The sequence below is a fragment of the Gopherus flavomarginatus genome, chromosome 6, assembly GCF_025201925.1.
Source record: "Gopherus flavomarginatus isolate rGopFla2 chromosome 6, rGopFla2.mat.asm, whole genome shotgun sequence".
Classification (NCBI taxonomy): Eukaryota; Metazoa; Chordata; order Testudines; family Testudinidae; genus Gopherus; species Gopherus flavomarginatus.
In genome coordinates this window covers 50,325,982-50,340,989 of record NC_066622.1, presented here as the reverse complement: position 1 = coordinate 50,340,989, position 15,008 = coordinate 50,325,982, and the positions used below count along the sequence as shown (strand labels likewise).

The following is a 15,008-nucleotide window of genomic DNA, read 5'->3' as shown; positions in this document are numbered from 1 at the left end:
TAGACAATTTGACTAAATTCAAATGTCATCTCACATGTCCATGGATGAGTGCTTCTATCACTGTGAATTTTAAGGTGAACTTGATTTGCTAAGATTGCCAAGAGGAAGTGTCTACTGATTTATCAGGATTTGGGATTGTTCTTTAAAGATTCTTGCTCTATTTCTGTTTACCTTTTGCGTTTTTAAAAAATGCGTGGGAGTCAGACTTGGCTAAAATGACAGATTGCTCCTTCGCCATAAAACCTGTTATTATGAAACTACCTCTTGAGAAAAAACCTGAGTCTCATTGTGGACAGAGAATTAAAGCCCATGGCTTTAGCAACATAAATTAGGTGCAGTTGCTGGGAAGCTAGTATGACACAAGGAAGCTACACAGTTTTGAACACTTGTCCTGTTCCTAGGAGCACTCCCAAACTCCCATTGAAGTTAGTGTGAATTGAGAGTGCTCAGCATCTTGCAATATCAGGCAGGCCCTAGCAAAGAGGACAAACTGTTGTTGCATAGAGTACTAATGGAGATGACTAGGTAACCTCCACCTCATGACCATTTAGGAAGTTAACCATTCATATCAGTGCTAAGAGAAGCAAAGCAAAAATGGACCCCTTCAGAATGGGGCTAGTGATGCTTAAGCAAATACACCACTTGGAGCCTCACCTGACTCCCTAGCTGCGTATAGTGCAGGACTACTACCATCATTAATCCATTAATATTGCAGGTTTTCCTTGTTGAGTGCTTCTGGAAATTGTAGTGCAATGGGAGCACACAAATGTTTCACATCTCTTGTATGCTGCCTCATGTTAAATTGCCAAACGTCAGTGCCTTCTGTGGATCTTAGAGCTTAGAGAAGAATGTGCTTCTGTGTAGAGTTCAGACACTAAGCACGTTGTGAATAATACTGTCTTTATTTCTACAGTGGGAGCCAAGAAGAAAGGTTTACTCCCGGGTGGAACAGGGAATACCCTCCTTCCCTTGATAGTCTTGCTCAAGAAAGACACTCTGGCAACTTCTCTGGCAGAGAATCACTTCCTTTTGATATCCAGGCACTCTCAGGCCTTCTCAACCCTCAGTTTGCCAACAGAGAGGAAGCTTCTTTCACCTATGGAGCTAGAGATGGACCACGGAGTGATTTCAGAGGTGGGGAGGGTCATCATGATTTCAGGGGTAGGGACTTCCCACCTTCTGACTTTCAGAACAGAGACGATTCACAGTTGGACTTCAGGGCCCGGGAACCACCCTCTTCAGAATTTAGGGGCCGGGAACCTCCCTCTTCTGAGTTTAGGGGCAGGGAGATGTACTCTGGAGATTTCCAAGATAGAGAAGGGCCGTCTATGGACTTCAGGGCGGGGGATGTTCCTTCTATGGATTATAGAAATAGGGAGGCAAGCCGTATGAGTTACAGGGACAGGGAAGCGCATACCATGGACTATAGGGGCAGAGAGGACCTTCCATCAGACTACAGGAGCAGGGGTTCATTTGATCTGGACTTTAGAGGTAGAGATGGAGCCCATTCAGACTTTAGGTCAAGGGACATGCCTGAGTTACACTATCGGGGCAGAGAGCATTCCTATTCAGACTTTAGAAACAGAGATGTACCTGACGTGGACTTAAGGGGGATGAGTACCTCTGATCTGGACTTTAGGGACAGGGAGACACCATCTTCAGATTTCAGAAATAGGCACAAGTCCCGATCTGATCAGGATTTTAGGGGCAGAGACATGGCTCCTCCTATGGACTTTACTGACAGGGAGATGCCCCCTGTGGATCAGAATCTTGTAGATTTTAGGCACAGTCAGTCTACTATACCTTTAACAGACAGAGAGCAATCTGCCTTAAGCACAAATAAGAGAGAAGAGTCTACACGTGATGTTATTCTAGACAGATCTCCCTTTGGCATCCAGAAAGGAGAGTTTCAACATTCAGAGCCGAGAACCAGAGAAGAAGAGTCCCTTGAGTCTTCACTAGATTTCCAGAGTAGCCATGGGTCTCTTCAAGATCGAGATGAGCCACCGCCAACCTTTGCGAATGAGCAGCAGCTTTCTGGTACTGAACATCAAAGATCAGATTCTAGTCTTGTGCTAAAGGGCGAAGGTGGTTTGGATTTCCTTGGAAGACAAGATACTGATTACAGAAACATTGAGTACAGAGATGTAGATCACCGGCTGCCAGGAAGTCAGCTGTTTGATTATGAGCACGGCAAGTCCTTTACAGAAGGAAAACCCAGCAAAGATTCTAGGCAGGATCTTCAGGTATGTGGTTTTGTAAAAACTCTGAGCCAAAACAGATCCTTTTTTATTTAAAGTATGAGAAAAAAGGAGGAAAGGGGCAGCGAAGGAGATTTCCGTCCAAATCCTAGGAGTAGCAGTCCTATCCCTCTATCCTACCTTCCCTGAATGCCTTCTCATCCTCTGATTTTCTACTCCCACTCATTTCCTCTCCACCACACATTTAATTTAGTCCAAAGTAATATCAACATAAATAATTCAAGCTATTTTTTTAAAATATCCAAATATCTCCTGCTTTTCGGAGCACAACAAAACTGTGTGTTGGCTTGTCCCACTTTTCTTTAAAATCTTTTAGAGCCCCTGATTTTTCCAGGACTTTGGCCACTTCTTAGCAGTGACCGAGGGTTACTCTGAATGATATAGCATGTAGGCAAGTATTTACAGGGATTAGATGTACTGGGAGGGATAGCTCAGTGGTCTGAGCATTGGCCTGCTTAAACCCAGGGTTGTGAGTTCAGTCCTTGAGGGGGCCACTTAGGGATGTGGGGCAAAAATCAGTACTTGGTCCTGCTAGTGAAGGCAGGGGCCTGGACTCAATGACCTTTCAAGGTCCCTTCCAGTTCTAGGAGATAAGTGCATCTCCAATTATTATTTTTTCTTTATGGAAACTAAGTGCATTTGAAATAGCTCTAAGTTTAAAAGGCTACAACCAGCCAATACAGCTTGGAGCCATTCTGCTTATGAATTGTGCCTTGCTTTATTTTGTGTATTGAGGCCAAGCTTGTCTCCATTGTAAAACTATCTTGATTCTGAACTCAAGGACCAAGATTACAGGACCTGCCCCAAAGAAGTGAAACCAAGCAAGCTCATTCGGCTGGGAGGAGTGCCTGAAACTGCCACAAAGGATGACGTAAGTGGTTTTTTTAAATTCCTCCAAAGTTTATCAAATCTGTAGCAAAAGTATGTAACATCCCAAATGTTGCAAGCAGTTCCCAGCATGATCTGAAGAACTGAAGAGATTTTTAATTAGAGAAGAAGAGCAACTTTTCTTTGTTAAACAAAAAACATAAGCAATTGCCAATCTAAAATGTATTTTCAGGCCTTTTGCGTCCAAGAGGTGGGCAGAGTGCAATTTACACTAGTTCATGATTTTTTCCACATGGAAATCCCAGGTTTTAGGGGTGACCACAGTGCTACTTTTTTCTTGTTGTTGAGACTTTCACTGAGAGTAATGTAGAGGTGACACTCTTGCGTGCTTGTAGATGAGAAAATGTAGTTCACTTTAGCTTGATCGTTTAAGCCTGTCTGGTGGGCCTAAGGCTTTTCACTTTGCTGTCTTTCAGGCTGCATTATATTCCTGTATTACTTCATCTGTATTTACCTTGTAGCCAGAAAGGGAGCTGCAGGCCGCTCCATAGGCAATACCTTGGAGGTGCTAAAATAGTATCCTATAGAGATAGAAAAGACATCTACTACACTTGAGCTTACTCAAAAAGCCAACACTGGTTGCTAGCCTTCCTCTGTGAGATGGTAGGAAAAAGTTACTTCCACAGAGCTCCAATAGTCAGCCCCAGGGTATATCTCATGGCAGTTCCAGAGTTTGGGCCTCTTGCATTATAGTGCTCTTTAGTTCAGTTATGATGATCAGACTTCTTGAGAACTGTGCATGAGAACTCATGTGAGGAACTTACTGTGTCTTGAGATAGTGGGATGTTTGAGAAAATAAAGGCCAAAACAATCTCAAAGGTAATTAGTGATCAGTGATTTTAATAGCAATAAATGGCCAGAGAAGTGATTGCAACACATTCAAAAGAAAACATTCTGAATGGAGAGGACATTAAAACCTAAATAACTAAATTCCATGCACCTGAGTTCTGCTGTAATGACAGTTTCTCTCTTTAAAAGGCAGTTCTCAGATGATAAGGGGACTCTGTGGGAGAATATGCCACTTTGTATTGGAGTTTGGAATCCAAAACCGACAGAAATCTTATGAGAGTGTTAGAGAGAGAAAATAGAGTACAGTAAAAGCTATCTTGTCTTCCTAAAGTAGCCTTGGTTTAATGTGTGCTGTGGAACTAATGTGAACTCTTGGTATGTCTCTTTAGATTCTCAATGCTTTCCGAGCGCCTGATGGGACACCTGTGAAAGACTTGCGCCTAAAAGATTATAGTTCAGGTGAGAACATTTTTTTCAGTGCTTCTGGTCTCAGGGAGCTGGGGTGGGGTTATCAAAAGGCCTTTATCAGACTGGTGCTCACTTATTCTTTTTATTTAAATTGTTTGATGCCATAACCATAGGTAGTATGGCCTGAAAAAGCCTATTGAATCATCTAGTTTATACCCTTGCTGGCTACAAAATTGGTGGCATCAATCACAGATTTGGTACTTCAGAGGTTAAGCACATGTACTACCTGTGCTCTAGCCATGTGTGAGTGACAGAAAGCAGCAAAACTTTCTGATGAACTCCTTCAGGAGCAAAACCTGTATGCACAGTGGGCAATGTTTTTTCCCAGTAGAGGTTGCCTGTTAAATCCTTTTATTTGGCAATTGGTCTTAACCTCTGGAAAAAATTATATACAAATAGGCTTCTCATGAGACCTTGCATCACTGACAAATGTTGCTATTTTTGTAATCCCAAGCTATTGTCGTACATCCTAGCTATGAAACACTGGTCAAAATGTAATTTACACGCACACACATACACACACACACACACACACACACACACATACACACACACACACACACACACACGATTCTGGATTAGGATGGCTTTTCTCATATCAAAGGATGACTTTTTTCATTTTCCTGGTTCACTTTTCCTGCTTCTGACATGTATTCACAAGACTTGCAGGGTTCCTTTCTAGGTGGAAAAAAAGGTGTTGAAACAAGAAAGTGCAATGGTAGAGAATGAGGGATGATTCTTGGCGATGTTGTTAGAATTACAATAGAAAGAAAAGTCTGGATACAATGGGCAATCATCTGAAAGCATCTCTCCCTGCTCTGATGATACTGAACAGCTTCTGCTCCAAAGTGAATTTTTTCATTTTACAAACCCTTAAAAGAAGGAGACTCTTGTGTTTTTTTTTTTTTTAAAATAAAATAAATTAAGCTAAAGTTTCCATGTTGGCCATTGCATTATACCATTGCTGGTCTGGATTACTTGCTGGATAGTTGTAATGCCTGGGGTCAACGCATTACTTATTTACAATTGAACAAGGGAGTATTTCACAAAGTGAAAGCTTTAATTGCATCTTTGGTTCTGAGCAGCTGTCAAAGGAGTGATCTCCACCTTTCCATGGTCCCTTGAACAAAAGAATGTCCCATAGTGATGTCTTCTTTTTTTGTCTAACAAGCAGGATTCACAGAGGACATGGGCAGTGCTTCTCTGCTCCCTTCCATCCTCCTTGAGTGTTACACAGTGTGGCTATCATCAAGCTTATGAAATGAATACAGTGCAACACCACAATTACCGAGCATAATATTTGTGCACAGAGAAAAGCTGAGTGGGGTATAATATGTTTTCTTACCTCACCCATGTTATCTCTGTAATGTTTTGGATCATCACAGCTGGAACACTGTGTTTGTACACATACGTACATGGTTCTGTCTGATACTTTCTCAGGAGTATGTCGTTTCTTTTCAGTAAAAAATAAATTCCAACCTGGACTTCTCTTCACAAGTCTTGCAACTCCAGTCTATTTGGATGTATAGTTAGGCTTTTGGTAGAGAGCTATTTCCCCACAGTTTCCGAAGGTGTCCAGATGTGGGAGGTAATGTCTAAAGCTGCATGCTGAGGCCTTAATGCCCACAGATGGTTATACTTTAATGCAAGAAGTGCAAATTTCCCTTAATACACTATAAACGAAATGTTCTGTTTCAGTTCTCATGTCATCATCAGCTTTAGCAAGAATTGTATTTCTGTTATTGTAAAATAGTAGTAATACTTTTTTGGTGAGGGAAATGGTTGACATTTTAAAAAAGTAGCTTATGTTCTGTGGGCTAATTTGTTCTAATTTGATTGGTCAGTTGCCCTGCTTCCTATTGACTTGTCTGCAGTAGTGCAGAATTATTCATGGTCCACATAACCACGCTTTAGCCAGATGCATTGTTTTGACAATCCGAAGATTTGAGATTCAATGCAAAACAAAATCTGTTATTGCAACATGCCTGAGAATTTAAATGCCATTCAGGAATCTCAGAAGTTATGTAACTTATCAATCAGTAATATGTGTGTCAACAAAATAACTTTCTGAAAATGTGGAAAACATCTTTTCTTGATCAGGTAACTAAAAAGGTGAAAGCTTACGTAAACTCAACTTAAAAAAAGTGAGCTGAGAAACTGAAAAATTGAGCTCAGAGTTTAGTTTTTCTGAAAAGCTAAGTCTGTTTGGAAATAGGGGCCCAATCATGATTGGGACTCTACTACTGCAGTAATGGTGTGTGTGCTTAAATATGCATACAATCAAAGGCAACATCATGCTGCAAATTTTATTATGGAAGGTGCTCGGTAATACACCTATGCACACCAGCTATATTGATTATTTTGGTGAAAAAAATGACAGTATAATTCAAAAGAGCTAGTGCTAAGTCCATCTATGCGTGGGTAATACACTTTTCTATGAGTGCAAGTTCTGTGTCAACACAGCAAGAACTATATATTATTTTAACGTTTATTCATGAGTCTAATTTTGCACTTCATGTTGGCAGTGCGTCTTGGAGAGAAGAGGACTGCAGATATTGGGGAAAGGAAGTAGCCAATAGCTAATAATGCTCAGTGTGGAATAAATGTCCATAATTAGTGCTCAGATCAGTTTAATGGCAGTTAAGCTCTTTTTATCGTATGTAGGGCCCTACCAAATTCAGAGTCCGTTTTGGTCAATTACATGGACATAGGATTTCAAAAATCATAAATTTCATAATTTCAGCTATTTAAATCTGAAATTTCATGTTGTTGTAATTGTAGGGGTCCTGACCTGAAAAGGATGTGTGCATGTGTGTGTGCGTGTGTGTGTGAGCTTTGCAAGGTTATTGCTGGGGGGTTGTGGTACTGCTATCTTTACTTCTGGGCTGCTGCCTGCAGAGCTGGGCCCTCAGTCAGCAGCTGCCACTCTTCAGCCGCCCAGCTCTGAACGCAGCAGTGCAGAAGTAAGGGTGCAATGGTATGGTATTGCCTCCCTTATTTCTGCACTGCTGCTGGCGGGGCGCTGTCTTCAGAGCTGGGTGCCCAGCCAACAGCCACTGCTCTCCAGCTGCCCAGTTCTGAAGGCAGCACAGAAGTAAGGATGGCAATACTGTGAACCTGCTCCCCCCCCCCCGCCTCCCCCGGCAACTCCCTTTTGGGTCAAGAAACACTGGTCTCCCCTGTGAAATCCCTATAGTGTAGGGTAAAAGCACACAAAAGACCAGATATCACGGTCTGGAATGCGTTTTTCATGGCCGTGAATTTGGTAGGGCCCTAATCATATTTTGTCACGTTGAGCCTTGCGGTGTGACTTTTTTCAAGACTGGTTTGGCAAAATATTTTTACAGTAGTTAGTCTTTCTCTGAGATTAGTAGCTTGATGAATTTATTCAGGCTTATAAAGATGCACTTTTAAAAATGATGCATGTGCATTAAGGGAAAAACATTTTCATCTCTGGACTTGCTGATCATGGAACACTGTTTCTGACACAATGGTTTATGATTTTGATGTGCATACAAGCTATCTATCTTTTAGACAGTTTGGCCTAAGAGGCATATAAACAGTACAACTACTACCTGGATTTTAAAAAAAGTAGAGAAACTAATCAAGAGAACTAGCTTAACTACTGTATTATGAGTTCACCTGACTTCAACCCAAACACCCAGGACATTCACAGATATGTGTTAGACATCTAATATTCAGACCAAATATGTTCTACCTTATTATCTTATGGAGTGTTAACTCAGAGCTTCCATATGTTTACATGGTTAAGGTGGACCTCTAACTTTTGAGCTAATGCGTGTACCTACGTGTTAGAGATACCAAGACAATTTGTTCAGACAGGTTTTTTGTATCCCCCTACCGTAATTGTATGTGATAGTGTTAGCAAAAATAAGTACATTAATAGTTTAGATTGTTGGCTCTTCCTCTGACCGTATCTTTTTGGAGAATATCAGTCTTGCTAGCTCAATTAATGTCTTGAGAATGGTGTCTATAGTGTTTCCTCAAGAGTTAAGAGCCATTTTGCTCTGTAACCCTCTTCTTCATCTTCTGATGGGAAGTATGTATTCCCAGTCAGAGTGGAAGCTGAGCTACCTTTTTGGTAGATACTAGTGATTTGATTATGAATAGCCTCGTGAGAAGTGGTTATGTAATTATTGACTAATAGCTCCCTTTTCTCCATTCAGAGTAACTTGATCTCCAGTAGTCCAGCAGGAGTCAGGGTTTTCAAGGACACTTAACCTTGTGTGTTGTGTGCGGTGGAGCTTTTAATCATGTGTGAAATGCCACTGGACCAGTTTTGTCATGTGCTTCGCTTCTTCCCATGTTACTTTCTGTAAATTTGACATAATACTACCACTGCCAGAAAAGTTTGAAGCTCTTCAAGGAATCTCACATGAATACAACTCTTCACTTCTTTTAAACCTGCTTGTACTTTAAAACCCAGACATAGCTCCTCCAAACTTTTTCTTCAGTCTTTATTTCTACTTTTCTAGGTAGGGTTTAAACATAAAACAAAAAGACTGAGAAATGATCTTGTGTGTCCATTGTGCACAGAACATTCAGGATTACTGTATGTATGCCCTGCCCACCAGAGGGTGAGGAGCTGTCTTTATTTTAAAGGGCCTTTGGCTGCCTGTTATGAGTCATGTTACTTTAAGAAACACTGCACCAGTATTTGCCAAATACAAAGACAACCCAAAGTTATGAATGAGAGCATGAGATTGGCCATACTCCGCCATCCTCAGCCTTCTTTTCAAGTGAATTATTCCTCTGGAAACTCTCTGCAGTGAAAGGAGCATGGAAGGGTCTATTTTTCAACTGAGATTCGTGCTAGAGTTGGTATCGACGGTTGGGGAAGCTGTTTAGGGGAAGTGAGCCCCAAGGAGAGGTTGCTGGTAGACCTGTGAGGATGTGCCAGCTTACCTACGAGCGCATCTGGGGAGCCAAGAGGAGTTCTTCCCCGGGCTGGGAGACCCTTGCAGAGGATGGACACATTGGCCGAGGTGGAGAACGGAGCGCCCAAAGAGGAGTCCTGTGAAGCGGAGCTGGAGGGATCAGGTGAGCCAGGGTGGAGGTAGTGTTGGTAGAGGGAGAAGTGAGGTCTACAGCAGCCTATTTAAGCACATTTTATATTATTTCTGCATAGAAATGTTGGGAAGCAGGGAAACTTGGGGTTTGAATGAATCCCCCCCCCTTTTTAATCAAGGAGATCCTGTAAATGTTTCCTTTGAGAGCTTTGAGAGATGAAGTGAAGGGAAGTTCCTGACGGTGTTGTATAGTGAGAGCTGGGAATACCTCTTTAATTGGTAATAACACAGGGCTGGCTTGGGTGCAGGGATGGCGGCTGACTAGATTTGTATTAGAGGTAGGGAGCATCCCAGAAAAGTATCTGAGGACAGGCACTGCTGTGACAGACCTGTGATGCTAAGGGCCCCTGTGTATGTGTGATGCAAGAACTGGACAAAGGTGTCATGTAAGGACTGAGCACCAGAGCTGGGGGTGGGGTGGGGGGGTGCACTTGTACCATGATACCAGGGGCATGATCTTAGACTTCAGAGCAGGAGGGAGACTAGAGAGGTGTCATCCTTGCCAGTAGGAGGAGAAGAGGGACCAGTTGACTGCAAGTGTCCAATTTTGGAGGATAGAAAATTTGTATTGGCCAATAACAATAGTGCTGTGTAGGGAATTAATGGTACTACCTTACAATGTGCATGACCTCTTTTAGAAACTGCTTGTTAATAGCAGCTGTTCTATTTTATGTTAATATTTTTGGAATACTTTTTGGTTTTGGCGAGTGCCATCAGCATCAAAGACCATTTCCCATTACCTTTTTTCATAGGCGCTGAATCCTTTCCCTCTTTAACCCTTTTGTCTCATTTTTAGTGACCACTGCAGCTCTTTCCCTTGTTGGCATCCCTCGAGTACTGCTCTGTAGTCCAGTCAGCAAGGGAATGATATTAATGTAGCCACTTTCCTTCCCTGGAATCAAGCACACCAATTTGTGTTTGATCTCCATAACCCGGCAGAAATGGCCTGGCAGGTGGACAGTGCAGTGTGCTGCCACCCTGTCCTTCGCTCCATTCCACACCAGTTGTTTAACACAGTTCTTCCTGGTACTTGACTCAGAAATTTAACTTCTTTCTCATTCTGGCTAAGCTCTGCCACATTGACATCCCATCGTTTCAATTTGTAGGCTCCACAGGCAAACTAAAAAGAGGATTCTTCCTGGTGCAGTCTATCCCGTATATCAGAGCAGTGGATGGTTAGCGTCAGAAATATTTCAGTAGATGTTTGTTAAAATTTAATTTTGTTCTCTATGTAAGGCTTATTCACTTGGTAAAAGCTCATGGTTGACCTAGTAGTTAATGCCTTGTCAGTGGGGATTTTATATATTTCTCTCTTGGGTTGAGCATACCATGTGTTGGGGCATGAGCTCTCCATTTTCCTCATCCAGGGAGCATGCTAAGAGCGAGTGGTCCCTCTCTTCATTAAAGTAGAGCTCTTTCTTGTTATGTCCTGAGAGCTTTATTGTCACTTCACTTTGGCATACTTTTTTCCAGTATAACCTAATCCCAGATACAGCCATGATTGTAGCTGGAGGGACATGGCAGTCTCCTTAGACTGCTGCTTTGCATCATCACGGCCTGCAGCTGGTGAAATTGCACAAGGCATTGCTGCACCTTCCTGTCCCACCACCTCTTGAAGGCTGCAAGTACCACTACTCTGACACTGCTAGCCCCACAATACCGTGTTTGCAAGCTCACATACCCCGTGTAGCATTGCAAGGCAAGCTGATGGTCTGGGAAGTGGGGATTGTTTGAGAGGAGGTGTGGGGCAGGATCATACTAAACTGAAGCCTTTTGTTGTTTCCTTTCAGGAGTGACTCGACCCCCTCAGGCTAATCCTCTGGAAGTGTGGATTTGTGGCCACACAGTGGTGACCTCACTGTGGAAGAGGGGTTGGTGCCATCCATATGGAGCACGATTAGGGATAGACCCCATCAGGGCTCGTGTATCGTGGTTGGGTACGAAGGACATGCTGTGGGATGAGTTGTTGTCTCTAATACAGTCTGTCGTGCAGAGGGGCGTTTTGCCTGATGTGATAATTATACACTTAGGGGAAAACGACTTGGCTCACCAGTCAAGGCTGGGCTTAATCAAGACCATGAAAAATGACCTTACAACGTTGTGTTCAATGTTTCCCAAGACAAAGATTGTGTGGTCCACTCTACTGCCTAGGACGTGGCCAGTGTTAGACAAACCCCCAGGAGTTGTAGAGAAGTCCAGGAAGATTATTATTAAGGAACTCTCCAAATTTTGCAGTATGTTTGGGATCTCAGTTTTGAGGCATGACCAGATTATGTATTCTTCCTCGGAGCTGTTCAGCCCAAATGGTGTTCACTTGTCAGAGATCGGGGAAGGTATTTTCAATGCCAGCCTACGAGAAGCAATTGAATCTTGTTTGTAGCCAGCTAGAGTGGCCAGGACCAAAGTGTTGGTCCTTGCTGAACAGCAACACTGGCTCTTGTTGGTCCTTCCAGCTGGATGGACAATTGGCTTTTGACAAGTCTGCTGCAGTTTTAGGGCTGCAGTAGTCCGCCTCTTGCCAGTAAAAGGCATTCCCTGGCACCTTATCCTCACCTAGGGAGGTATCTGGGAGGTAGGCAATGTATTGTTGATAGACTGTGCAGAAGTACCTGACTAACTGATTAGCCCTGCTATAGAGAACAGTTTATACAACAACCCTGAAATGCAGCAGCAGACAAGGCTGTCCATAAAACACTGTCACAGCTTTTTGGGACACTTTTTTGGAATACAGCTGTGCTCAGCATTTTCACCTCCCCAGCACAAAATCTGAAACTTCTTAGTCCCTTAATGAGTCAGCACTCTGCCTGAATTAACATTTCTTATTGAATTAGTTGCTTTCCTACATGATTTTGTAAAAATCCCCATCACAGATCGTTTGATAAGTATGAGATGATAAAGTGTTTAGTAGCATTTTAATTCGAGGCTCCTGTTCTACCCCCACTTTGCCTCATAAGCAGCCTCCAACCCTCTTATGGAATTTTTTATTGATGGTCCCTGCTCTTTATTAGAATCTGGGATATTCTGTGTATATACTGTTGTAAGATTTTGTCCTTAATAAAGCTGCAACGTACAACCTTTCAATATTGTGGTTTTTTCCCCCTCCCATGGGATCATGTCTTTAGGCTGTGACCCTTCACAGCAAGGAGAAGTGTTGTTGTCCCTTTCAGGATACTTAGCAGCTTTGACCTGTTTTAGTCCCTCTAGGCTGAGGGATGATGAAGGGGGTTGGGGCTTCTCCAGTGAAGGGGCGAGAGGGGTCAACCCCTCAAGCCTCTTTGGACTTGGTCATTTCTGTATGCTTTCTCTCAGAGGATGCGCTGGCTGTAATTTAAGGATAAAACTGTTTTAATCTGTATGATATATTATGTTTGCCTTCAAATTTCTAAAAGTTTTTGGTATCTCTTATGGCATCAGTGCCTTTCTGTTGGTGCAGCATTGTTGTTTGTTGTATTTTGAGTGTGTGTGTGGTGCTACCCTTTCAGTACAGAGGGGGCAGTAACTTATTTTATCATTAATAAAGTGGTAGGTTTTTACCTTACCAAGAGTTTGTGGTTTTGTATTCTCAGTCTACAGTGGTGGGGAATAGGACCTGGTTTATTTACTTTTAATATTTTATTGACCTTCCTTTCCTTCAAAATAAGGGGAGAACAGAAAAGAAGGCAAAGGAACAGAAAGATAAAGGAATGGGAGGGGAGTAAAGGGGGTGTATGGAGGGAACTAGGGAGCAACATCTCGGTTCTTGGACAAGGTTTCTGTTATAACCTGTCATCCAATACCAGGAAACAATCTCTTCTGCCCCCTGCCCTTCCATCCAACTCTTCATGGCTTTAAAGAAGTCTGTCTTATTTACATATGATTTATGTAGCACACAGGTTTAGCAGAGAAATTCATATAAACCCAGAATACATTAAATGCTAAGAACTTTTTTCCTGTATAGTCTGAATTCCAGTTCCACCATGAATCATCAGTTGCTGACATTCAGCATGCGCTGTACTAGTGATTCCCTGTTAGAATTGGCGTGGTTTGGGTAAAAGATGGTTTGATATGTTTCACAATATTTAATGGTTTTAAGGTTTTTTTTAGCAGTTTATTTTACTATTTAAAAATAAAATTTATAAGCTTTGCAATATTGTGTTTATAAAAGAGTGTCCCATGTACCACGTAAATAAGCTTCATGTTCATCTGGGATGAGGAGTTGGCATGGGGTTGCCACGCAGTAAATGCGAGATCATTGTGTGATAGTGTTAGAAGCTGATTATCTGCAGTGGTATTGGACCTCAGTACCTGCAAAGGCCAGGGGCCAGGTAGGTCTTCAATTCAGAACTTTATCCTGGTGGTTAGAATTATGTGCCAAATGTTTGATTTTTGGTTTAGCTTATCAAGTCCCCTTTAATGTATCATCACATCACGTGAACCCTCTGCGGGAAGAAAACTTTAACATCTCTATGGGAAAAAATTAATTTGTGTAGACATTATTTACAGAGTGTATTATGTCTTAGCAAAGATTAGGAGCACAAAATTTATTTCCTCAGTTATATAGTCAGTGAGCTTAGTGGCTCAGGCAATGCTGCCATTTACATAGTCTTAAATGCGTATTCTTGTGCATCTCTTCCAGTAATGTTGGTGTTTTGCATATTCATGCAGACCTAATCACAGCAGGAGTTGATCCTGTCTGAACTTCTGTTCATGAAGTCTAATGCAACACTTATAAAAGTTGTTGGGATTTTTTTGGGGGTGGGCGGGGGGGAAGGAGAAAAAAGTTAACAAAATAAAATAGCTTTTTATGGTGGCTCATTGGTCTGGGAGGTTTCTCTGCATCAGTACAAATATCTGTCTGAAGTGTTGCTATATCAAAGGTAATATAAAATTAGGATTTACTGAAGGCTTCTTCTAAAAGCTCAGTTTTTTCTCCCAGGTACCTTCAGTGTTTTTTTGTTCTGATCGTCTCTTTACTTTACCAGCCTCTTCACTCCCAGGCACACACTACATTAGTATTGTTGGTTCAAGTTTGTCCATTCCCAAATGCCTTCTAACCACCGACTGTTCGCACAGGTGATGCTAATATGACAGATCTGTGTTCTCAAGAATCTGCTCGCTGTGTAAATACTGGTGTAGAATAGTTGAAATTATAGCCTGCTGTAAATGTTGTCGTACTAGTATCTAGATGACAGCAGCATAAGAGGAAGTTTTTAATTAGCACTTCTATTTTTCAGTTCAATGTATTGGCCAGAATTTTTTTAACTGAAAAGTTATAGTAGGATGCAGGTGAAGTTAAATGTGTCTAACTTGCCCCTAAATCCACATTTTAAGGTCCCTAACTATTAGCAGAATATATAACTTACAAATACGCTTTAAAACCAGAGAGTTGAATGTTAGAATTCCTATTTTACTATGTGATAAGGAACAAGTTCAGGCTTCTCTGTTTCCTCAGCAAGAGTTGACCTTGCTACAGAAGTTTAAACTCAGGGTTTGCCTACACACACAGGTTTAAATTAAATGTGTTTATAATCGA

At 41.9% G+C, this 15,008-nt stretch overlaps 2 protein-coding genes across 6 annotated transcripts in view; both read left to right on the top strand.

Annotated features, from left to right (window-relative positions):
* The window catches only part of RBM6 (RNA binding motif protein 6), a 139,126-nt gene that overhangs the window by 24,786 nt on the left and 99,332 nt on the right, over nt 1-15,008 (top strand). For all 5 annotated transcript variants that reach the window (XM_050958637.1, XM_050958640.1, XM_050958636.1 and 2 more), the window contains exons 3-5: nt 914-2,246; nt 3,043-3,132; nt 4,328-4,397. In XM_050958637.1, the coding sequence (XP_050814594.1) occupies nt 914-2,246; nt 3,043-3,132; nt 4,328-4,397 (1,493 nt within the window). The remainder of the gene's footprint in view (nt 1-913; nt 2,247-3,042; nt 3,133-4,327; nt 4,398-15,008) is intronic.
* Nucleotides 8,910-13,034, top strand: LOC127053658 (uncharacterized). The gene is made up of 2 exons (XM_050958746.1): nt 8,910-9,467; nt 11,287-13,034. Exons 1-2 carry the CDS (start codon nt 9,395-9,397, stop codon nt 11,874-11,876), a joined length of 663 nt encoding a protein of 220 aa, XP_050814703.1. The 5' UTR covers nt 8,910-9,394; the 3' UTR covers nt 11,877-13,034.

What these genes read in the sequence shown, in the direction of transcription:
- LOC127053658 (XM_050958746.1), top strand. Translation starts at nt 9,395, where the DNA reads ATGGACACATTGGCCGAGGTGGAGAACGGAGCGCCCAAAGAGGAGTCC. An exon ending in AGCGGAGCTGGAGGGATCAG is followed by an intron (nt 9,468 to 11,286) that starts GTGAGCCAGGGT and finishes GTTTCCTTTCAG; the next exon opens with GAGTGACTCGACCCCCTCAG.